We start from the raw sequence: 25,339 nt of genomic DNA on the forward strand, positions 1-25,339 counted from the left end.
ACTCAAGGTTACCACCTCAACTTTCTCTCTGTTCCACCGGATTCCCCACCTCGGCTGACATGGGGAACATCCAACCACTCATCACTCCTGGAGCAGGAGGTCTCCCTCCTCCTCCAGTCCCACGCAATAGAGCCAGTGCCCCTCTCCCAGCAGGGGCAGGGGTTCTATTCCTGGTATTTCCTGATACAAAAAAGTCAGGTGGTGGTCGCCCAATACTGGATCTTCGCACCTTAAACAAATACCTACAAAGAGAAAAGTTCAAGATGGTGACCTTGGGTTCTCTTCTTCCCCTTCTCCAAAGGGAAGACTGACTCTGCTCTCTAGACCTCCAGGACGCCTACACACACATTTCAATTACTCCGTCACATCGCAGATTCCTGCAGTTCCTAGTAGGCCCAAAACACTTCCAATATCAAGTGTTACCATTCGGCCTAGCATCTGCCCCACGAGCCTTCACCAAATGCCTCGTAGTGGTAGCTATCTTTCTCAGGAGTCAAACGGTCCACATCTACCCCTATCTCGATGATTGGTTGATCAGGGCTCCCACTCAGCAAACTGCACTGACGTCCCTACGTCTCACTCTGCATACCCTGATCTCCCTAGGGTTCCTCATAAACTATCCAAAATCCAGGCTAGTTCCTTCTCAAACCCTGTCGTTCATAGGGGCCGACTTGGACACTCCAAAAGCGAAAGCCTTCCTACCTCGGGATCAAGCTTTCCCTCTCGCTTCTCTGGCCCATCGACTGCAGTCTCGACAACATTCAACCGCACATCATTTTCTGGTCTTACTGGGTCATATGGAAATCCTTGGTGCATGTCACTCCCATTGCTCATCTTGCCATGAGAGTAATGCAGTGGACTCTAAAATCGCAGTGGATTCAGTCTTCTTAGCCAATGTCCACTATTGTCCACATCACCAACCAGCTCCGCTTATCGCTGGCTTGGTGGATAAACCAATCTTCTTCAAGGCCTTCCATTTCAGGCTCCAGAACCTCAAATAACCTTGACAACAGATGACTCCAACCTTGGCTGGGGTGCACATGTTGCAAATCTGCAAACTCAGGGCATTTGGTCTCCAGAGGAAACCAAACACCAAATAAATTTCCTGGAGCTTCGTGCAATCAGATATGCTCTCAGGGCTTTTCAGGATCACCTTTCCAACCAGGTCATCCTGATTCAGACAGCCAGCCAGGTGGCCATGTGGTACATCAACAAGCAAGGGGGATCGGGCTCCTACCTTCTGTGTCAGGAAGCTGCACAGATATGGGCGGAGGCCCTTTCCCACTCGATGTACCTCAGGGCCAACTACTTGCCAGGAGTGGACAATGGTTTGGCAAACAAGCTGAGTCGCACTTTTCAACCGCACGAATCGTCCATCAACCCCACCATAGCGGACTCAATATTCCAACGTTGGGGTTACCCTCACATAGACCTCTTTGCGTCAATTCACAACCGCAAAGTAGGGAACTTCTGCTCTCTCACTCGCACCCAACATCCTCAGCCAAGAGACGCTTTCTCCCTCTCGTGGGCCAGCGGTCTCCTTTATGCATACCCTCCACTTCCTCTCATTTCAAAGACTCTCGTGAAACTGCGAAGGGACAAGGGGCTAATGATTCTGATAGCCCCTCATTGGCCACGCCAGGTCTGGTTTCCAATTCTCCACGACCTATCAGTATACTGGCACATTCCTCTGGGGAAGGACCTGCTTCTGATCACTCAGAACAACAGCTGCCTTCGTCACCCCAACCTCCAGGCCCTCTCCCTGACTGCCTGGATGTTGAAAGGTTAATACTTCAACCTCTTAATCTTTCAGAGCTGTTTTCCCGTGTCCTAGTAGCTTCATGAAAGCCTTCCAAACTTCGTCTATCAGGGTACATGTCAGTGCGGTAGCCACCTTCCATAAAGGTGTCGGGGATGTACCTATTTCAGTACAACGCCTTGTAACACGCTTTTTGAAGGGCTTGTTTCACCTTAAAACTCCAGTGCGTCCTCGGGCCCCTTCCTGGGACCTCAACATGGTTTTGGGGCGGCTCATGAAACCGCCGTTTGAGCCTCTCCAATCCTGTGATCTCCGCTATCTCACTTGGAAAGTGATTTTTCTTTTGGCGATCACATCTGCTCGCAAAGTTAGTGAGTTACATGCCTTAGTCACCTACCTGCCTTACACTAAACTTCTGCATGATAGGGTAGTACTCCACACTCACCCTAAGTTTTTGCCTAAGGTAGTATCGGAGTTTCATATCAATCAATCCATTATACTACCCACCTTCTTTCCCAGGCCCCATTCAAATCCAGGAGAACGGGCTCTGCATACCCTTGACTGTAAACGTGCTCTAGCATTCTATCTAGACTGTACAGCTGGCCACAGGAAATTCACTCAATTGTTTGTTTCCTTCAATTCCATCAAATTTAGTAAACCTGTGGGTAAGCAGACTCTCTCCTCCTGGTTAGCGGACTGTATTTCCTTTTGCTATCAGCAGGCAGGCATTCCGCTTCAAGACCGTGTCAAGGCACACTCTTATCAGGGCCATGGCAACATCAGTAGCGAATCTACGCTCTGTGCCACTTGCTGACATCTGTAAGGCTGCTACCTGGAGCTCTCTCCACACCTTCGCAGCCCATTATTGTTTAGACAAGGCTGGCAGACAAGATTCCATCTTCGGCCATTCTGTGCTATGCAACTTATTTGTGAACTGAGGTACCAACATCCTTCCGCCAACCCGTTAGAGTTCAGGATGCCCTCTACCAAATGCCACCCCAGTTGTGCCTGTTGCACGTCTTTGGGTACATTTGGTGCATTTCTCGGGCATCCTCAGCTCAGTACTCACCCATATGTGAGGACTACCATCCTGCTTGTCCTGTGAGAAAGCAGAGTTGCTTACCTGTAACAGGTATTCTCACAGGACAGCAGGATGTTAGTCCTCACAAAACCCGCCTGCCACCCCAAAAGTGACAAAAGTGTTCCGTGATTGGGCTACATCCTGATGATGTCTCCCATACGTGAGGACTAACATCCTGCTGTCCTGTGAGAACACCTGTTACAGGTAAGCAACTCTGCTTTCCTGGAAATGAGAATGAGAGAGAGAGGGCTTAGATGAGGAAAAAGGGCAATGAAGAACCAAGAGGGAAGGGGCAGTAAGTGAAGATATGGGATAATTAGGAAGATAAGAGATGGACACTAGGACAGCTGTATAGAGATGACAGATGACAAATATAGAGTGAACTGAAGAATGGTGAGAAAAATAAAGATGATGATAATGAATGGTAATGTGGTAGAGGTGAAGAAGCAAATTGAGAGGGTTGGATGGAAGAACAAGAGGGAGGAAGCAGCTGTGTGTAAGAGGAAAATTGTGGCTGGCTGGGTTTGTTAGAAAGACTAACTATCTGTGAGGGAGAGACTGGCTTGGTTTTGTGTGCATGCATTTCAGTCTCTGTAAAAGAGTAAGGGACCCACTGAGTTTTCCTATGAGATAGAAAATGGAGCCATGTGACTATAGGAGACAGGATGTTTATGTGCCTTTATAACAAGTGAGAGGCTGTGTGTGTATTTGAGGCAGTGTTTGTGTAAGGCCTAGTCAGTGAGGATGGCTATATGTGTGTGTCAGCAAGATTTGGTTCTGTAATTTTAGAAGAATAAAGAATAAAAATGATTGAAAGGTGAGAAGAAAAATGGTCAGACAGAAAAGCAAAGTACTTAGAAAGATGACTGTGACAGGCTGATGCAATAATCTAAGCGTGAAGAAAACATGCATAGTTTTCAGCACACATTTTTAAAGCTCAGATTAATAATGCTAATGCTATGCAATACTTCAAGAGTTTAAAAAAACATGCAAAAACTGTAAAATGTGCATTCAGCAAAGGCCAAATGCACATTTTAATTCAAGAAGGGGGAGGCATCCCTGACAGGCGATAACTGATGCCAGCTGTTGCCATTTAGTTGGATAAATACTGAATTATCCAGCTAACTGGCAATGGGTAGTCTCTGCCAGATAAATAAGTACTTATACAGCTATCCGGTGTGGGCGACCGCTACTTAGCCGGATAAGTAGTGGTGAACTGCATCAGGCAGATAAGTACTGATATATCTGGCAGCTTATCTGTTGACATTTTAAAACCTTTTTAAAACATTTTTTTCTCCTTTTTTTAGGGGTTTTAAGTGCCAGCGCAATAGCGATGGAAGCTTAACTCCAGCTCCTACCCAAGAGTTAAGTTTCCAGCACTAAGAAAAGTGCACTGGTCAAATTCAGTCTATTTGCATTGGGGAGTACTGCTTAATGCTCTCATTTGCATGGGATTTCCCATTTAGAAACACACATTTTCTGTATGCAAAACATTTTCTGTATGCAAAACATCTGCAGTTTTGCGCACAGAAAATACACATTCAAATGCAGGCAGAAAGGTGTGTTCAGGCAAACACATTTTTCCACATTACCCTTTAACTAAAAGTCAGATGTTGTAGAACAGCACATGTGCTTTTAAGAGGAAGTGTTCCCTGGGAGGGTGCATTGATTGCATTTTTACCTTTTCACACCTTATTTTAAATGGAATAAAATACCTGCAAAAAAGAAGGTGCAAAATGTCTGCAGGTACCCACAGCACGTTTCAAATTGAAATTACACACAGACTTTCTTTTTGAAACTTGGGGAAAAGTTTAATTGACTTTCTTCCAAAATGCATGGTTTGAAAACTGTCTCCTTATTGTGCAGTACATTGTGTGCTTTTGTAGTTACTCTCTATGTGATATGCATGAAATACATTGTTTTGTTTTGTTTTTTTACAGTGATAGTTCTCGCAGTCCAGAAGCTAATTGTGGCCCAATATTTTGGCCTCTGAGTTGGTAAAAGCTTATCCCTGTTCCAGTATGTTTCTTCCTAGCACACTGGGCATAATTTTGTAACAGCTTACATAGGAAAGTCAGCAAAAACATGCACAAGTGGCACCAGTTTTCAAAGCGAACTTACGTGTGTATGTTCACTTTGAAAATTATTTCACCAAAACTACCTGCATGCATTTTACACCTACTAATTTGTGTCCAGGATATTTTGAGGAAAATTCATGGCATACTTTTGAAAATCAAAAAGTATGCATGTAAGTCCAAACCGCTCCCTAGCTCTGCTCCCAGTCCTGGTGTATATGCATACAGCACATACACACAAAGGTTTACCTGCATATTGGACTGGTATTTTTCTGATGGCTGTTTCCTTAGGTCCATGGTCTTTCCACAGAAATACCTTTGAAAATACCCTTTTGTAAGGGAAGGCACTGTTCTGAATGTGTTGTCCCTTTTTTGGTCTCTCTTCAGTGCTGGACATCAGTATGCTGTCATCTCAAGATGTGGTGCGCATGTTGCTCTCCTTGCAGCCATTTCTCCAAGATGCTATCCAAAAAAAGCGGACAGGCAGGACCTGGGAGAACATCCAGCATGTTCAGGGACCTCTCACTTGGCAGCAGTTCCACAAAATGGCAGGACGAGGATCCTATGGTAAATTTACTGGCTTTTAGTATTGGGGTCCCCAAGGCAGTCAGATTAAACCACTAATACTGTGCATTTTAGTTATAGTGGGAACCAATATTAATAGTAATATGCTGCTTTTATCTTTCTGGCTTTTATTTATTTTCAGGTTGAAATTATTGCTTAGAGGTGTTGAAAATTGTATACTTAGTTCATTATGGATTGTTTGTTTCTCATGTACACTGCCTGTAGCCTCTTGGGAGAAGCAGATAAATAAATAAAAAGTAAGCAAGATAAGATGTTGCTGTGCCGATTTGAAGCAAAATGTTAGTTCATTCTTTAAATGTAGTATAAACTGCTGAAATTACCAAATAGAACAATCTTACCTGGGCAGACTGGATGAGCCAATTTGTTCTTTATCTGCCATCTTTTATGTTACTATATATTGAAGTCTATATAGCTAAATTAGGAACAGTATTGTGCTTTATTATATACTAGACGTTAAGCCCATTAAAACGGGCGAGATTCCATCGGTCAGACCGGCACGGTTAGAGCCGCTCTGTTCTCCACAACTTCCCTTTTCCTTCCATCCTCTCTCACCTCATCTACAACCCCTTCCCTCTCCCAGCCCTCCTCCAATCTTTTTTCTCTTCTCCAGACCTTCTTACCCTTCCCACTTGTTCAGTCATATCCTCTTCCCTTTTCCTTTCCCCCTCACCTTCCCTTTCCTTCCCCTCTCCCTCAGCCCTCCTCCACTCCCTCTTTTTCTCTACTCCACTTTACCCTTCCCACTTACATCCTCTTCCTTCCATCCCTTCTCATCTTCCCTTTCCTTCCCCTCCCACCTCCTCAACCCCTTCCCTCTCCCTCAGCCCTCCTCCACTCCCTTTTTCTGTATTCCACAACTTTACCCTCCCCACTTACATCCTCTTCCTTCCTCTCCCACCTCCTCCACAACCCCGTCTCTCTCCCTCAGCCCTCCTCCACTCCCTCTTCTTCTCTCTGGCCCGCCTGACATTTAGATACCACCACCGCTGCTCCATGGGAGGTCTCCCGGGGTCTCTCTCTCGCGCGCGCGCGACTCTCCACCGGGCTTGTTGCTGGCCCGCGCGCGCAAGAGAGACGCCCAGCGACCTCCCATTTCTGTGTCTGTGCCGCCGCCGCTGCTTCTCCCCGCGCGCGCGAGAGAGAGACCCCCCCGGAAGACCTCCTGTGCTGCCGCCGCTGCTCCTCCTCGCCATTTCCAAGACAGCCGTCTGCTGGGCTCCCCTCTGACTGACGTGCTCTCGCGCATGCGCAGTAGAGCTGCTCTCTACTACGCATTTGCGGCACGTCGGTCCAAGCCCATTTATATGGTAGATATAAAATACCCACAGTGTTGCACAAGATAATTCACTAAGTTAGGTTTCCCTGCACTAATGCGCTTAGTTTGAGCTTAGAAAGGATGCATCAGTTTGGTACACAAGGCATAGAACCTGAGCTTCCAAGTTTCTGTGCTTCAAACACTGTGCTATGTTGCCAGCCAGCCAATTGTTGTGATAGCTCCCTCATTAAGATTGAATGGGAAAGGAATAAGATGAGAGAGGTACAAGAGATCCCATCAAAATTTTCAGTTTTGTTAAACGATCAGAATCCAGGGTTTTTTCAAAACAAATATTCTTGGATGGACTAGGAACAGCCTGTGGGAACTGGTGGTAGCTTCTGTTTAGCGATGTCCTGCAGCTGATCAGAGCTGGGTGAGATCCTCCTGCAGCTGTCTGCAGTTTTCTATTGGACAACACTGTACTTAATTATATTAGTTCAAAGATAGACCAGAGAGTATTTGGACTCATTGAAACTGACAGCTAGAATTTTCTTTTATTAATCCATTCTAAAGAATGCATTAAATAACATTCCAGACGTTAAAGACTATAGCCCAATTTCTTCTCTCCCATTTCTTGCCAAAATCATGGAATCCGTTACATGTAAACAACTTACTGAATATTTAAATAACTACTCCATACTTGATCAATATCAATTTGGTTTTAGTCCCAATCACAGCACCAAAATGCTATTATTATCCAGCACAGATATCATTCAACATGGATTCGACCAAAGTACATCATATGTCTGTTTTTCTAGATTTATCTGCAGCCTTCGATACTATTAATCATGAAATACTACTGTTTAGACTATCAAACATCGGAATTTCAGGAACAGTTCACTCTTGGTTCAAATCATACTTCTCCAACAGAACACAACAAATATCTATAAATCGTACCTCCTCTTCCCAATTTCCACTGAATATTGGGGTACCTGAAGGCTCTGCCTTCTCAGCAGTCCTTTTCAACATCTATCTCATACCACTGTGTCAACTCCTCTCTATCCTGGAGGTCATTTACCGACTCTATGCTGATGATGATCAATTCTACTTCCTCACCCGTGATAGCTGGAAATCCACAGCTCAGTATCTAACATTGTGTCTATCCACCATCAATACATGGCTATCCCATAACAAACTCAGTCTTAACTTATCAAAAACTAAAATCATGATTCTTTGTCATCCTCAATTTGATGACATCCCTAAAATTTTTTCCTTTTCAAATATTACTACTGCTATAAAAGAAAATATTCGCAATCTTGGAATCATACTGGATCCCAAACTAAACATGCAATCCCACATCAAAACTATAGTAAAATCATCTTTCTACAAACTCCATTTGCTAAGACACATCAAGCCATTATTTAACACTTCTGATTTCCGTACAATCTTTCAGTCATTAATATTAACCAGCATTGATTATTGTAATTCACTCTTTGACGGTGGTCTTCTATCCACCACTCAGCCTATACAGTTAATGCAAAATGCAGCAGCCAGATTACTATCAAACACCAAAATCTACGAACACATCTCCCCTATTCTATTCAAATTACATTGGCTAACGATCAAATGGTGGATAAAATATAAAATCTTACCCATCATACACAATAACGATTGGTTATCAGCAAGCCTTCACTTATACACTCCTGCTAGAAACCTAAGGTCAAAGAACCAACTCCTATTACAAATTCCCTCACCAAAACTAACAAGATTAGTTACAACTCATGAACGGGCATTCTCCATCGCAGGACCAATCCTCTGGAATTCAATACCACTCACTCTAAGAACTCTAAATAACTCAAAAGATTTAAAAAAAAAAACAAAAACTTAAAACATTACTTATTTAATCAGGCATTTGCAGACCTTTGTGACTCAAGTAGATAAAATCTTTAATTTCTGTTATGAACCTTACTTTATGCCAGTAGCCTTTCTTCATTCTATATTTGTTAGTTTATTTAAATTTATCATTGTATTTATTATTTTATGTTCCTAATTTGTCTTAATTGATTCTGACTTTGAGGATATTATTATGTTTGTTTACTTGTATCCCACCCCGAACTTTGGTGGGTGCGGGATATAAATCTCTTTTAAATAAATAAACTATTAAGATATATTAACCCATAGTATTCAGGACCCATATTAAATGAACAATGACATATGGATAAGATGGTTCTACCCCTAGTTCTGTTTAATCTTTTTAGAAAATGTAATGCAATGTAATTACAGTTTCCATTTCGGCCTGCTTCACCACTCCAGTCCCATACAGGTGGATTGTTACCCCCTACCAGCAGATAAAGGCAGACCACACTGATTTACAAATGAGACATAATTGCCACTACTTAGGGGTGGTACAATATAGCAGGAATCCAGTATTTTCTGCCTCCAGCAGATGGTAGGACTGGGTGGTGCAGTAGGATAACAATGGATTCCAAGATTATGGCCAGCGGTGCAAGCCATTTTTGGCACCTCCCCGTTCCAAAGGGGACTTCATTGAGCTCGGGGGGGGGGGGGGGTAGGATAAAGTAGCAAAGGAGCTGAGAGTTTTCCTGAGAGGAAGGTTTTTGAGCTGTGACTTTCTCTCTCTCTCTCTTCCCCCTCCCCTTCCCTCCACTTCTTCTGATAAAGTTCCCCAAAAAAAAGTTGACAGGGTTGACTGAAGGCAGTGATAGGGCTTTGCAGTTCCAGGAGACTTGCCGGAGCATCAAATCAGCTCTGGGATGGATGAGTGCCGGTTTATTTTTTCCTTGCAACGATCACCAGCATGGACAGGACCAACCATGCAAGGCCTGTGGGGTGCATCATGCAGCTGTGGAGAAGAGGCCACGGCGATTGAGTGAGTTTCGGATGGAGGCATTCAGATAGGGGAGTTTCCAGGGCCGAGAGAAGTCCCTTCACATTTCCCAGATTCATGGCAGTTACCAGCAGCAGCAGGGGAAGCAGAATTGTGGCCATCAGCGGGCACATTAGGCCCGACAGCCATTTTGGAGGAGCTTCCTACACATGCAGGCCTTGCAGCAGGTTGAATCTGCAGAGACAGGTGGGATTATTATTATTATTTAATTTTTATATACCGAAGTGTCATGAGAACATATCACATCGGTTTCTGTGTGTTTGTTGGTATCTTAGTGTTTCTGCAAGGAGGGCTGGATAAGAGGCTTGCTTTGAATTACCTGTTCAGATCGCAGCTATTTCTTGTTATCAAAGAAAGCTGGGTGGCCTTTCTATAGCAATTCACACAGATGTTTATTAGGGGGTTCAAGAGATTGTCATCCTTTTCAGCTGCTTGTTCCTGGGATCTCAACTTGGTGTTACGGGCCCTCATGATTTCTCCTTTCAAACCGTTGCGGCAAGCAACCTTGAAAGATGTTTCCTTGAAGGCGGCCTTCTTGGTAGCTAACTGCTCTGATAGGTGAATTTCAGAACTTCAGACTTTGTCCTACTGGGACCCTTATTTGGTCTTTTCTGTAGATGCAGTCACTTTCTGGCCAGTGCTGTCTTTTCTCCTGAAGGTTAACTCCGTTTTTCATATCAGTCAGTTTTCTTGTCGGCTTTTCCCTGGGAGGAATGGGGAGCCGAATATCAGTCCCTTCAATGTTAAGATATCTTGAGGTGACAAATGACTTTTGCAAGTCAGATAGATTGTTTATCCTACTTAGGGGTCAACAAAAGGGAGAAGTGGACTCCAAAGCTACTTTGGGGCGCTGGATAAAGGAGAATGTTCTCTTGTCTTACGTACTGAAAGGAAAAAGGCTGCCAGATTTGGTGTGAGCACATTCCACAAGGGCACTGACGGTGTCTTGGGCAGAGATGCAGGCATTATCACCTGCGGACATTTGTAGGACAGTAACGTGGTCGTCGTTGCATACCTTTGTGAAGCATTACCAGTTGGATATTCTAGCCAGGGCGGATTCTGCCTATGGCACTGGAGTTCTCAGGGTGGCCCTCCCTTCCGCCCACCCAGATAGGTAGGGCTTTGGTACTTTCCCACCTGTTCAGGACTGGACTGGTGTAGCAGGATGAGATGGAAGGAGACATTTTCTTACCTGTTAATTTCCTTTCCATTAGTCCTGCTATACCAATCCAAGACCCTCCTAGAAAGCAAGGCCAACCCATCTATTGAGCTAGATTTTCTGTCTGCAGTTTAGCTGTACATAGTTGTTTATCTTCCTGGACTGTTTCTGTTTTTCTTTCTCTCTCCATTGGATGGGAGTCTTGGGAAGTCTTTTTCTCAGGATCATTTGCAGTTCTGTTCAGGTTTTTTGTATTAAAAAAAGAAAACCAAAATATAGATAGAGATACCTCAATGGAAAGGTAACCAGAAAGTATTTTCAGTCCGATCCAAAGCTTTGAAAGAAGTATACTGGATACTGCTATGTTGCAACACCCCTAAGTAGTGGCAGTGATGTCATGTATGGAAATCAGTATTGTCTGCCTCCAACTGCTATTAGGGGGAAACTACCCATCTATACAGGACTGAACTGGGTTTAGCAGGACCAAAGGAAAAGAAATTTACAAGTAACAACATTTCTCCTTACTCGTGTCTTTTATATGGGAAAAACCTGCACCCATTGCATGTTACAGTTGGTCTTAAATCACACACACAATATAAATCCTCAGTATAATAAAATCAAAACAATAATCAATATAAAATTCCTTTTCTCACTGGGGAGATGGGATATATTGCTTTCATTTCATGTTCACGTTTCTGTACTGCCCTACTCTAAAAAATGGACTTGCGGCAGTTTAGAGCATAATTAAATGATATTGGGCCAGGCAAACCCCACCCTCTCATTTTAAGTTCAGCGCCTCCCACCCCCAATCTTTCCATCTCTCCTCAGGGTTATTCTTTCTCTCCCATTTCTTCAGCACCAGGATCACTCACATTAAAAGCCCTCCATTGTCTACCCACAGGGACATGACAGGATGGAAGTTCAATTGATCGTGCACAAGGGCCTGAATACTTACAAATCTCCCTTCACCCCACCCTATATAGCTGATTTAATATTTTCAAATAAATAAAAATGAGATCAATACATGTAAACCACTTTTGTTTTTCATATCAAGTTCAATAAATAAAGCCAGTTTTTATGCTCTACCTTTCAAAGCAACTTTGTCCCAAATTCTACAGCTAAATGCTAAAGAAGTATCACCCACTGTGCAACTGAGGGTTGCTTCTTCTTTTTAGATACATCCAGCACAAAAAATTCTTCACCTCACCATGCCATAACTTTAGAACCTTTCCAGTGCCACAATGGGCATAATAAAAGGGAGGTGAAAGGATGAACATACTCTGCGGTAACACATACTGACCACAAGATGTCACCCTATCTCCATGGGACAGGCTTGTGTATTTTGTTTTAAAGAAACTTATTAGATTTTTTAAATTTAAAAAAAAAGTTTCACATTTCAAAACAAGCAAGCAAGTATCTAAGTGTGTCTATAGAGCTTTGCAATAATATCTCTCCTTTTAAAAATCTTTTGTCACAAAACAAAAAAAATGTCACTAAAGTTCTGACTGGCAACTACCAGGAGCAGATGCAGCAGGCAAGGTGAGAGATCTGCCTGACCTTTTCCTGTGCTCTCTGCTCACTCCTCCTTGCCTCACATAAGAACATAAGAAATTGCCATGCTGGGTTAGACCAAGGGTCCATCAAGCCCAGCATCCTGTATCCAACAGAGGCCAAACTAGGCCAGAAGAACCTGGCAATTATCCAAACACTAAGAAGATCCCATGTTACTGATGCAATTAATAGCAGTGGCTATTCCCTAAGTAAACTTGATTAATAGCCGTTAATGGACTTCTCCTCCAAGAACTTATCCAAACCCTTTTTGAACCCAGCAACACTAACTGCACTAACCACATCCTCTGGCAACAAATTCCAGAGCTTTATTGTGCGTTGAGTGAAAAAGAATTTTCTCCGATTAGTCTTAAATGACAATACCCTCACGGTTAAACTAAATCACATTCCAATAACTCACCCTGCCAACCCACATATTAATGAAACTGAACATATTCCCATAATCTATAGCCCATATTCTAAATAAAATACAATGATTAATACATCTTAATGAACATTCTATAGCAAGGGTGGCCAACTTTTCACAGACCAGCAGCCAAAAAACCAAAATGAAGAGTGCTAAAGAGCCACACATTTTATAACTTCTTTTCAACATGTAAAATGTTTTTTTTTTATTAATAATAATGGCATTACCTTTATCTTTCCTGCCCCTCTCATTGCTGCTTGGCGATGCCAGGAGTCTGGCACATTCTGCCTCTCTCTGCTGCTTTTGAGTGCCAGGAGTCTGCTATGCTATCTCTCTCTTTCTCTCTCTCTCTGTATGCTGCTACTTGTGGGTAGGGATGTGCAATCCTTTTTTGATGATTAGGAAATTCGTACAATAGCGCGCACTAAGCCGAAAAACAATTTTTCACGGGAAAAAAAAATGCCGATCCGCGGGAATACAAGATTTTCTCACAGGACAAGCAGGATGGTAGTCCTCACAAATGGGTGACATCGAGGATGGAGCCCTGTACGGAAAACTTTTCTGTCAAAGTTTCAACAAGCTTTGACTGACACTGGCACACTGGGTGCACTGAGCATGCCCAGCCTGCAATTATCCCTGTGAGCCACAGGTGTCTCCCTCAGTCTTCTTTTTTCCGCTCTGCAGTCAGCATAGCGGTTGGAGCTCTGTGAGGATTTTTTAACTAATTACCTCATGGAAACACTTAACTTTTCACTTCAAAAAACACTTTTCCCTGCACAGGTCTCCCTCCGCGTACGTTTTTACGACGCTCGGTGAGTACTAATTCTTATTTTTCGGTCGGTTCCTGTCACTATCTTAAGGCTGTTAACTGACTGAAGCCTTCCCTTCCCCCATTTTTCAGTTAGCTTTAAACAGCTTGCGAGTATCTCTGTGACACTCTGCTTGCTTATGCTAGTGGGGTAGGGATTTTTTCCTTAACTTTAGGACCTCTGTAGCTTCAAGTCCTTCGTTCCCTGGTACCCTCACGCAGTCGATACCCTATCGCTACACCGGGACCCTCCTAAACCGCCCTGGGCTTTTATATGTCATCAGCGCCCCTCCCCCCACGGTGCCCTGATGCCTTTATCCATGTTTTTTGCTTTTCAGTGCTACCAGGCTTTTTCCTCCTACGCACTGTTTTTTTCCTTGGGCTTCCTCGGTGCCGTCCCTACCCGGATGCATGCCATTGACACACACGCTGTTAGTCACTGCCATGCATACTCGGGTCGCCGCCACCGCTGCCCGAGACACTTTTTAACGATCCCAGGGTCACTTCATCGATGCCACCCCCCCTTTTGGGGATGCCATCGATGCCCCATCCTCCCCACCGATGTCCAGCCCTTTTCCATCGGTGGGCATCGGTGCCACATCGATTCGTCGGTGGGCATCGATGCCGGATGGTCCCCATCGGTGGGCATCGATGCCGGATGGTCCCCATCGGTGGACATCGGTGCCGGATGGCTTGTCCGTCGATGGCATTGGTGCCGGATGGCCGTCCGTCGATGGCATCGGTGCCAGGTCCTTTTGCATCGATGGACACCGATGCCCAGGTGTTTCATCCATGGGCATCTATGTTAGAATGCATCCATCGAGGGCAGTCGATGCCAGGCTGCTCCCATCGGTGAAATTCGATGCCCAGGTGGGTCCCATCGGTGGGTATCCATGCCGGCTCGATTCCATGGATGGGCGTTGATGCCAATGCCAGCCTTATGGCTGGCATCGATGCCCATGCCGATTCCAGGACTGGCGTTGATGCCGGGATGGAATTCATCGACTGGGAGATCCATGCCATTGATTCCATACGTGTCCATATCGATGCCACCGACACACGTGTCTGGGGCACCGATGCCATGTACACTTGGAAATCTGAGTCTGTCCAAATCGATACCGTCAACGTCTGTGGCCCTATAGTTGATGCCCGTGGCCATGCCACAAACGGCATAAATGCCCGCCTCCATGCATCGATGCCCTCGACACCTCCGTTTTCCTTCGGTGTCCTTGACGCCCTATTGATTCGACTTCGACTCAGTCGATGCCGGTATCTTTTTCAATAACGGCAATGTTTTTCGATTATTCGATTCCACATCGTTTCAAAGATACCTATGCCACTGCTGTCAGTGCCCGTCACTGTCATCATTCTCCTGGCCAGTCATCGACGATTTTTCATACCCATTTTGATGATATCCTCGAAGCCCCTTAGGTTGCCTTCAATATCGTCAATACCGACATAGCACCGCCACATAATACCCTCGCCTCCTCACATTGCTCCACGCTTTGGGTTCTTTTTTAAGCCCCGTATTAGCTTAAGACACTCCATTGTGTCAGGAGCAGAGCAGGCGTGCTGACAGTTCGTCATCGATCGCCTTCCAGGACGACGAGGGCTTCCATCTCGGCGCTGGGGAAAGACCGGGCCGAGCACCGTGGCACCCATCATCGCCGACATCGTGATCGTCCGCCGCTGACGCCATCCAGCACATCGGTGCCATCCTTCTCCAGGCTGGACAACGCTCGGGCAGAGCGACATCACCACTGCCATCAGCACTGTTCCTACAGTTTTGGCAGTCCTTGGTGATCCAGAACTTCCGGATCCAGGTCCGACAGCTTCTGCATTGGCGTCACGACACATCGAGCCGCTGTGACGAGGGAAGGGAACATGAGTTCCGTTAGGGCTCCTCTGTTCCTGGCGTGCCCCACCGTCAAGTGGTGTGGGACTATGGCCATCTGTTACACTTAGCAGTCTAAACGCCACTCACGCCTGGCCTGTCTCCTCTGTACCTGTGCCACCATACCGGGTTTCAGAGCGAGATGGACGTTTACGTCCCCGGCCTTACCCTCGAGGACTCCGGAGACCGTCGGAGTCAACAATCTTCACCGGCTCGTCTTGCGGCGATCCACGTCGGATGGTAAGTACCCGCTTCGGCGGCATTCCCATAGAGTTGTGTTCTCCCATTCGGACCGTGGTTCGAAAAGTTCTGGGTCATGTGCCTTTTAGAACTGTATTAGTGTCACATATCGCTATGTTAGCTATGTTAGCCACAATATCAGGAGAACCCCTCTATCTTCTTGGGATTGCAGCAGGGCTTCTTCTCTTGTCAGTAACAAGTCCCTGTGCCGACCAATGCTCTGACTCTTGGTTCCCTCCCAACCAAGGTCCAGCTGCATTGGCTGATCTGCTAAACATGAGATTCAGCAACCATTGCCCCATGTACAAGTCCACCTTGAGGCCTGGCCACAGGTCTCAGTGTCTCCTTGTACAGCATACAGAAATGCGGGTACCACTTACCGCTCACACACCTGCAGGAGCCTACATGATATCCTCCATTGGGACACCTCCTGGTCTCCCATCTGGTCAGATATCAGAGCGGCCACCCCACCTTGTACCAAAGTCCCGGTACACTCCCCCAGGCGCTACGAAGTGCAGAGGGGAGAAGGGAGGGGGGTTGGGGAGTTTTAATTGCACTATTCTTTCTTTTAACAGAAAATAGTTACTCTCCGCACATCCTGGACCTAAGAAAATCCAACTTTCTTTAGACGTCACAGGTACAATGGTATCTTTGGTTACCATCACTCCATACTGCAGTAAGAACATTATTTTAATGTTTCTATGTGCTTTATGGTGAGTCAACATTACAACCCCAAGCTCTGCCGCTGGCACCAGCTTCGGTAAGTGAACTGTCTCTTGCATCACTGTTGGTGAATGCTGTTTTCTCTGCGGAGTGTAACATCATTCACTTTCCTTGCATAGACTACTGCTAACCACTTTCAGTACATGCAAGGAGCTCTCACTTTTTTCAGGACTCACTATACATTTACTAACTGGGATTACTGTCACTGCCATAAATCCCTTCTGTAACACTTCTGGACACCACAGTCTTAAGACCCTCTTGTCCAGCATGCGCACAGACATTCTGATACATTGTTATATGTCCCTGTGCATATTTTCCATAACCTCAGCCTTTCAACTTTTCATGGTTGGGCTATGGGGTTTCTTCCCACTATGCATTTTTCTCATAATTCAAAACTGCTATGGGTTATATTCAGTGACATTCTATACTCAATGGACCTAAGTGGTTTCATTGCTTTCGTCCCTGATTCTTATCCCAGTTCGAACTAGGACCTAGTCTCCTTCGACTCATGCTCGCAATTCCTTAGGGTTATAAAGTTTCTCCTGAAAGCTGTCAACCCATTATGCATCTATTGCACTCCAGCATAGTTTCTCATAAACTTCCTGGACGTTGCACCCATGAGTTATGCCCTTATGCCTTCCAATACTGCTTTTGCAACAATTCTTTGTGCATACAGACAGACAGCATAGGGACAATGTGCTTTCCAACTCATAAGCACGCATTACCTCTTAGCTGCTCTGCTAGACAGCTGCGCAGCTCTACCCTTGGCCCTTGTTCACTTCATGCGTCCTTGGGCCACATATCTAAGAGATTTAATGAACGCTCTATCAGACCTTCTCCACGTAGGTTCTATCCTCTCGAATGGTCTCAATTACATGTGTACAGGGCAAATCTTTTAACGCTGAGTTTAACTAAACTTTCCTCGGCGTCTGCATCATTCCATACGATGCACAGGTTCTGCTCCCTGCACATGTTTCCTATGCGTTCCCTTAGATGCCTTTTCTTCCATCAAAGGCCTCTTCAATATATCTCTTCTGCTGCCTCTCGTAGCCAGCATTCTTCTAATGTTGAACTGGGATGGGGTTCAGTATTCTTTTCCCCACTCCCTGACTGAGATCAGTATGCTTTCCCATACTTCTCAATCCATCATATCAGTAACCTTTTATTCTCTCACCAGTCAGTCCCAAATCATAGACTTACTGATGTTCTTAGGTTCTGGTAGCGTCACAAAACCTTCTAAACATAAATCTTGCCGTTTAATATGGCAGGCTTTACCTCCTGACGCTAAAAAAAAAAAAAAAAAAAAAAAAAAGAGGTATTACCCCTTTTACTTTTCCACCATTTTTTCTTACTCCCTCGGATTCTGTTCTCCAGACATCCTCCACATAGATACACCTTTCTCTTAGGAGGTGTATCGTTTTGGGAGTTGGGTTCCCGTTTTCGGTAATCCTCTCTGAGTCGGCTTACCATGGATTATCCACTGATCAAGCCGCCTCTATTTCTCTAATCACGGAATGAACATATATATTCTCCTTATAAGTCTCATACATTCTACGTTTGAGCCTTTCCATTCCTCTCTTCCACAGTTTGGCAAGGGAACTTCTTTCCCTCTTAATGTCATTCCTGCCAGCAGGGTCCGTGAGTTATGCACTCTTTCCATACTCACCTGACTCCGTTCCTCTGCCACTGAGTAGTTCTACGCATTCAACTTTCTATCCTTTTCAGGTAGATGTTGTATCTCCTTTCCTCAGGAAATACTCTATTAATTTTTCCTAACCTCTCTCTCTCGCCCTAGGGAGAGACTGGGTTTTCCACATTCCTGGACAGTAATGCTGCGCTTACATTCTATCTACATTGCACTGCATTCCATGTGAATTCCACTTGACTCTTTCCTTCATGCAAGGGTCAAGCTGCTACTTCCAGTGGCCACACAGACCTAATCCTTCTGATTAAGTGGTCTATATTTCCTTTCCTACCAACAAGCAGACATTTCACTACAACACTGTGGGTATCCACATACTGTTGTGTCCGTCTTAGCCTTAACAGCTTCCCTTTGGTTACTGCTGCTTGTACTTTTTTATCAGGTTGCAGCCTGGAGTCCTCTCCATACCTTCGCAGCCTATTATTGCTTACATTTGACTAGCCGGCATGCTCCATGTTTGGCCAGTCCGCCTACTCTTACTTTTTTCAATTCACTACCCAACATCCTTCCACGAACCCATTATGGTGTTGCGGATGCCCTCCGTTCCCATTTCCACCTCAGTCGTTACGCCTTTGCGCATCTGCGGTGTATCTGGTGCATTCCCGGGCATCCTCAGCTCGGTACTCACCCATTTGTGAGGACTACCATCCTGCTTGTCCTGTGAGAAAGCAAATGTTGCTTACCTGATGTAACAGGTGTTCTCACAGGACAGCAGGATGTTAGTCCTCACAAAACCCGCCCGCCACCCCGCGGAGTTGGGTCTGTATACTCTTATTTTAGTTTCGCTTGCGCTTTTTAGCTATAAGACGAGACTGAGGGAGACACCTGTGGCTCACAGGGATAATTGCAGGCTGGGCATGCTCAGTGCACCCAGTGTGCCAGTGTCAGTCAAAGCTTGTTGAAACTTTGACAGAAAAGTTTTCCGTACAGGGCTCCATCCTCGATGTCACCCATTTGTGAGGACTAACATCCTGCTGTCCTGTGAGAACACCTGTTACATCAGGTAAGCAACATTTGCTTTCCTGCGGCCACACGAACTCAAAAGCGGAAACGATCAGGCACCTGATGCACATCTCTACTTGTGGGTGCCAAAAGCCTGCCACACTCTGTATCTCTGAATCTCTCTCTGCTGCTTGTGGGTTTGAGGAGTTTGCCACACTCTGCCTCTCTCTCTCTCTCTCTTTTCTGCTTGTGGGTGATAGGAATTTGCCACATTCTGCTTTTCTCTCTCTCTGTGGCTTGCAGATGCCAGGAGTCTACCACACTCTGCCTCTGTCTGATACTTGTGGTGCCAGGAGTCTACCACATTCTGCCTCTTTCTCTCTTGTCTGTTGCTTGAGGGTGCCAGAAGTCTGCCACACTCCACCTGTGTCACATCTGCTCAGTTTATTTCAATTTCATAATAGCAGAACAAGTTACTTTCTTCAAAATATCAACTATCATGTTTCTTGGCTTTTTATTTCATACCTAGGAGTACTGATGAGTGAAGTTTGTAACTAAAGATGTGGTACAGTTTTTTCTTAAGGTGATCTCACTATGCAATGTATGGACCATCTCAGTCGGTGAAGTCATTTTATTCCAAGGGGTACTTCTACTGAATACAGCATCTACATAAGAATTGTCAGACTGAGGGTTGCCCATTATCCTGTTTCAAGCAGTGACCAGTCCAGGTCAGAAGTATCTGGCAGGATCACAAACAGTAGATAGGTCCCATGCTGTGAATGCCTAGAGAGGTAGGAGGTGGAATGTTTATGATTAAAACCCATACAAAGCATTACAAATTAGTAGTGCATTGAAGTTCTATGAAACTATCCACTTCCTTCTTAAAAAATTTTTTTGCAATGAATGTTTAATAAAAAGAAATTAAAGTGACAGAGAATTTTCCAGTTTACATTTTGAAAAGCATTATTGAAAATTTGATACGGGACACTTTCCATTTGTGTGGTGATTTCTTGGTTCATGTAATAAGTGTACCCTTAAATCATTGATGCATAGTATTTTAGAGATAAGTAGTGGCATTTCCCAAGTCTGTCTGGTTAATAACAGTTTATGGACTTCTCCTTCAAGAACTTGTCCAAAGCTTTTTTTAAACCCAGCTATCAAGCTTCCTTTACCACATCCTCTGGCAATGAATTCCAGAGCTTAATTATGTGTTGAATGAGGTGCACATGTCAAATTTTAGAGTGCAAGTGATCTGGTTCCTGGGATTTCCAGCCCTGTTATAATCAGTGAAACTTGAGATTCTTTGCATTCTATTTTCTTTAAATTTGGTTGGTACTCAATTTTGCAGAAACACAATAATTTGCATATGTGGTGTCAGAACAGATTTGTGTCTGGATTTCACATGTTTTAGGGCAGAGAAAAGAGATTCACAAAGACAGTTTGAATCAACATTGAAATAATTTGAAGGGCATTTGTCCTTTGTCACAGTCTCCAGAAATGAAGGGTTCCATCTTTAGAACAGGCTTCAATCTATCATTTTCCCAAAGTTCTGTTATTTTTAGTTGAGAAGCTGCTTCATCAGCCACTAATGGAGATTTCAAACAGTCTGCTTCAGTAGAGAGTGTCATCCAGAAATCCAATCTGAGGTCTTTTCAACTGAAGATTTTGAAATCTTTTAGTTAATTTCTCCTGGAGATCATGAAGCAGTGCTAACGATCTGGGTATGTCCGTTGAACTGTGTCTGTTGCCTGTTTAGTTGAATTAGCTTTTGCCCCTGAAGAGAAGTGTGTTATCGTTCCATTTTGTAGTTGTCCATGAAATGCAAACATGTTTTGCACCAGATCTGGTAATAGTTTGGATTTTCCTTTATAGATCCAAATTTAATTTATCTAAGTGAAGCAACATGTCTGCCAGAAAAGCCAAATCAAGATTCCAAGCTGGGTCTGACAGTTCAGGATACTTTCTGTGTTTCTCTCCCATGAACAGTTTCTCAGCAACCAAAGGTTCAAAGAAACTTGCCCCTTGAAAGCCAGTGTACAGAGAAGTGAAGCACCAGGTCTGCAGGGAGATCTTCCTCATTAAGCTCTTCAATCATGAGTATGAATGTAGTTGACAATTTCCAATAAAGGCAGGTGGGTTTTTGTGATCATGGGCATGAATGTTTCTTTAGTATCCACATCCCAGGTTTTGTCTCGAAGGGACACAATTTGAAAAAGGTTTTCTTTCACTGTACAGTCACTCCAATAGTGCATACAAATACTCCTAACTGAAGTTTGCCCTGTTTGTCACACGACTTGTCCAGTGCAATACTTAAGTGTTCACATTTTTGAAGGTGTGAATGCAGGTACTGTTCAATATCAGTGTTAAAATAGATCCCGCATTCTGCTGTGTGACATGGGAGCTGTGGTTCTGAAACTTACTTTTGTAGTTGGTTGTTTTCTGGTAATCAAATAGAAATCACATTGATGCATGTTTTTACAATTTTGCTATCAGAGTAAGGTTTTCTCGCATGGGCAGTGGTCCAAGTTGCTTGGTAGGAAGCTAGTGTCATTGACTCGGATTGTTTGGCAACTCTTGCGAACACATCTGCCTGTTTTTCTGTCTGACTTTGCAAGGTCTTGAGTTTTAATGACTGGAGTTCAGAACATTTTGGAAATTCTCTGTCAGTATGAGGACAGTTTGTAATGAAATGCCGCTGAAGATTTGAACTGTGAAAGAGAGGTCTAGCCAAATAGGAGACATTGGCTTTCCCTTTTGTTCCAAAACAAAAATACACATTTTTCCACTCCAGTAAAAAGTTTTGATATTCTTCATATTTTCTTTTCCATATACACTTTGTCATTTTGATACAGCACCAGGTTTTTTTTTATCCCTTGCCTTTTCTTCTTTGGTCTCTTTGTCCACACAAATTGGTCTCTTCCTGTGAAAATTTCCAGAGCAGGGAGGGAGTGCTGAGTAGCAGGAAAGAAGGAGAAATATGGCACTGCTGAAAATGGGTCTGACTGAAATAAGAATTAAGAAGTGAAGAGCACAGTATGAAAAGAGCTTGTTCCACCCCACCATAGACGCTGCAGCTGTTCTGAGTCCTGGCTGTGTCCTTCGCTACTCTTCCCTCCAACACCCCCACCCCCCCAAGACTTAGGTGGTGGAGACTAAAATAGTATTGGACTTCTAAAAGACATGGGATAAACACAGAGGATCATTAGTTGCAAACAAATAGGCCGATACAATACAGACGCGTAAAAAATAGTGCGACAGTGCCTGGCGCCCGCACAAAGGTGAATGAGTACAGCACACTCATTCACCTTTGTGCGAATGGGGCTTGGGAAAGAGTATTGGCAAGGCGATTGACTGGATAAGACAGAAATCTGTCACCACCTTAGGCAGGAATTTAGGATGTGTACTACCCTGTCATGATAAAACTTAGTATAAGGTGGATAAGCACTAAGGCCTGGAGCAGGAGATTGGACCTTCTACTCACACCACAAGGTAAACCTCCTCCACTTCAGTCTGTAGGACTTTCTAGTGGAAGGCTTTCTAGAAGCCACCAGGACCAGAGACCCATTTTCTGAAAGATCACGTTTTTGCAGAATTAACCTCTCAACATCCAAGCTGTGAGCGACAGGGCCTGGAAGTTGGGATGCTGCAGCCTGCATTTACTTGCATCATGAGATCTGGGGAAGTCCCCAGAATGATCGGTTTCCAGATGGACAACTCCTGCAGGAGTGGAAACCAGACCTGTCTTGGCCAATGAGGGGCTATGAGGATCATAGTCCCTCTGTCCTCATGAAGCTTCAAGAGAGTCTTCGTCACTAAGGGAATCGGAAGATAAGCATTGGAGGACAATTGCCCAATGATGGGCAAGGGCGTCCAAGGTTTGCTGTCTGATCTGGACAGAGAGTAGAACCGAGGCACCTTCCTGTTGCAGGAGGATGCAAACAGATCTATGTCTGGACTCCCCCAAGGCGGAATATTCGATTCACTACCTCCTGGTCTAGGGACCACTCATGGCGTCTGAAGGTTTGACTCAGCCTATCCGCTACCATGTTCTCCCTCCCAGCCAGGTACATGGCCATGAGCATCATCTCATGGGACAGGGCCCATGACCAGATGTGGACCACTTCCTGACACAGGAGATATGATCCCGTGCCTTCCTGCTTGTTGACATACCACATGGCTACTTGGTTGTCGGTCTAGATCAGGACTTTATTAGACAGCAGATTGCTCAAAGCCCATAGTGCGTACCTGATCCCCTGAAGTTCCAGGAAGTTGATGTGACAAGAGTATTCCTGAGTGGACTGCAAGCGAGCCTTAGTCTTCTATCTGGAGCGAACAGAAGCCCAAAGACATTTCACCCAATTTTGTTTCTTTTGATAAGAATAGGTTGGGTGTTTACGTTGCCAAATAGTCAGTATCCATTTGGCTAGCAAATTGCTTCTCCTTCTGTTATGCCCAGGCAGGACTGCATCTTAGGGGCCATGTCAAGGCTCATTCTGTGAAAGCTATGGTGGTGTCGGTGACACACTTGCAAGCAGTTACCATGCAGGAGATCTGCAAGGCTGCGATGTGGAGTTCTCTTCACACATTCACATCCCATTACTGTCTGAATAGGGATGGCTGATGTGACAATAGGTTTGGCCAGTCTGTCCTTCGGATTCTGTTTGAGATCTAAAACCCAACTCTGCCTAGGGCCCATTGTTTAATTTCAGGCTGTTTCCCCCTCTGTTATCAATAGCACCGGTGGTGTTGTGCCTGTTGGCACCTGGTTAGATGTCTGTTGGTCCCTGTGTGAGGACTACCATCCTTCATGTCCTTGGAGAAAGCAGAGTTGCTTACCTGTAACAGGTGTTCTCCTAGGATAGCAGGATTTTAGTCCTCACGAAACCTACTTTTTTTTTTTAATCATAATTCTATGTTATGAGACCGAAGAGGGACACCACATGAACACATGGTATAGGGCATGCTGGGCATGCTTAGTGTGCCTAGTCAAAATTCTAGAAAATTTGACATATGTTTTCCGCATCAGAGCTCCATCTGATGATGTTACCTATGTGAGAGGACTAACAACCTGCTGTCCTCTGAGAACACCTGTTACAGGTCAGCATCTCTATCTCCACCTGTATATCTCCACCTGCTATCTCTTGTAGTTTTCACTTTGTCTTTTCTGACATTGCTCTGGGTAGCAAGTCTCTTGCTATCATGCGTGTTTTCTAGAACCTATAACTAAATAAAAATGAGAAAAGGAGGAATTTGTTAGGCTGATTGCACCTCTCTGACATGGTGTCTTGTGCTTGATTTTCTTTACCTACAGGCTCTGAAGAATCTCCTGAACCCCTTCCCATTCCCACTCTGCTTGTGGGTTATGACAAGGACTTCTTGACTATTTCCCCATTCTCCTTACCATTCTGGGAGCGGCTGCTGCTGGACCCCTATGGGGGCCACCGTGATGTCGCCTACATTGTGGTATGTCCAGAAAACGAGGCCTTGCTCGATGGAGCCAAAACTTTCTTCAGGGATTTGAGTGCTGTGTATGAGGTGAGTTCTCAAGTTGGTCTTTGTCTGATTTGTCTCTCATTGAAGCAATTCCGTTTGTAATATAACACAAATGTACTGCAGGGAGTAATTCGCTTGACCATCATTGCTTCCTTTGTTCACATTGAAGGCAGAAAGTGAAAGGTGAATAGGCTCATACATCTGGAATGTTTGCATAATATAATCTGGTCTTCATGCTTTAATAATTTGAGTTATGTTTTTACAATGAAGTCAGTGAAAAAAATACTAATACTTTCACCTGACCATTGTGTTGTAAGTTTGATGATATGATATAATCACATAGCCAATCACATGAAATCTTACAGCATGAAAGGCTATAACTAACGCACATGCAAAAGTATTCAACCCCATAAAAAGTCAGCAGATTTATATGGATTATAAATTACGCACAGATTGTTCCAGACAGTATGTTTATTGCAAATCAGTATGCTCTTAAAGTACATTTTCAAAGTCAAAATTCCTTCTTTCTCTGTATTTTTTGTAAATCAGGGGCAATATCACCTCCCTTTTTCTGTTTACCATTCCTCTCCCTATGCAGCCAATCATCTTTCTGGCTTTTAGTGTTGCTTTATCCACATGTTTGGCTAGCTTAAGATCATCACATACAGCTATCCCCATATCCCGCTCTTCCTTTGTGCTTAGAAGAATTTCACATCCAATACTGTACCTTTCCCTTGGGC

At 44.4% G+C, this 25,339-nt stretch overlaps 1 protein-coding gene across 2 annotated transcripts in view; it reads left to right on the plus strand.

Annotated features, from left to right (window-relative positions):
• The window catches only part of MED13L (mediator complex subunit 13L), a 667,498-nt gene that overhangs the window by 573,162 nt on the left and 68,997 nt on the right, over window positions 1-25,339 (plus strand). For both annotated transcript variants that reach the window (XM_029619261.1, XM_029619262.1), the window contains 2 exons: window positions 5,303-5,482; window positions 24,418-24,641. In XM_029619261.1, the coding sequence (XP_029475121.1) occupies window positions 5,303-5,482; window positions 24,418-24,641 (404 nt within the window). The remainder of the gene's footprint in view (window positions 1-5,302; window positions 5,483-24,417; window positions 24,642-25,339) is intronic.

This window comes from Rhinatrema bivittatum, chromosome 11, assembly GCF_901001135.1.
Source record: "Rhinatrema bivittatum chromosome 11, aRhiBiv1.1, whole genome shotgun sequence".
Classification (NCBI taxonomy): Eukaryota; Metazoa; Chordata; class Amphibia; order Gymnophiona; family Rhinatrematidae; genus Rhinatrema; species Rhinatrema bivittatum.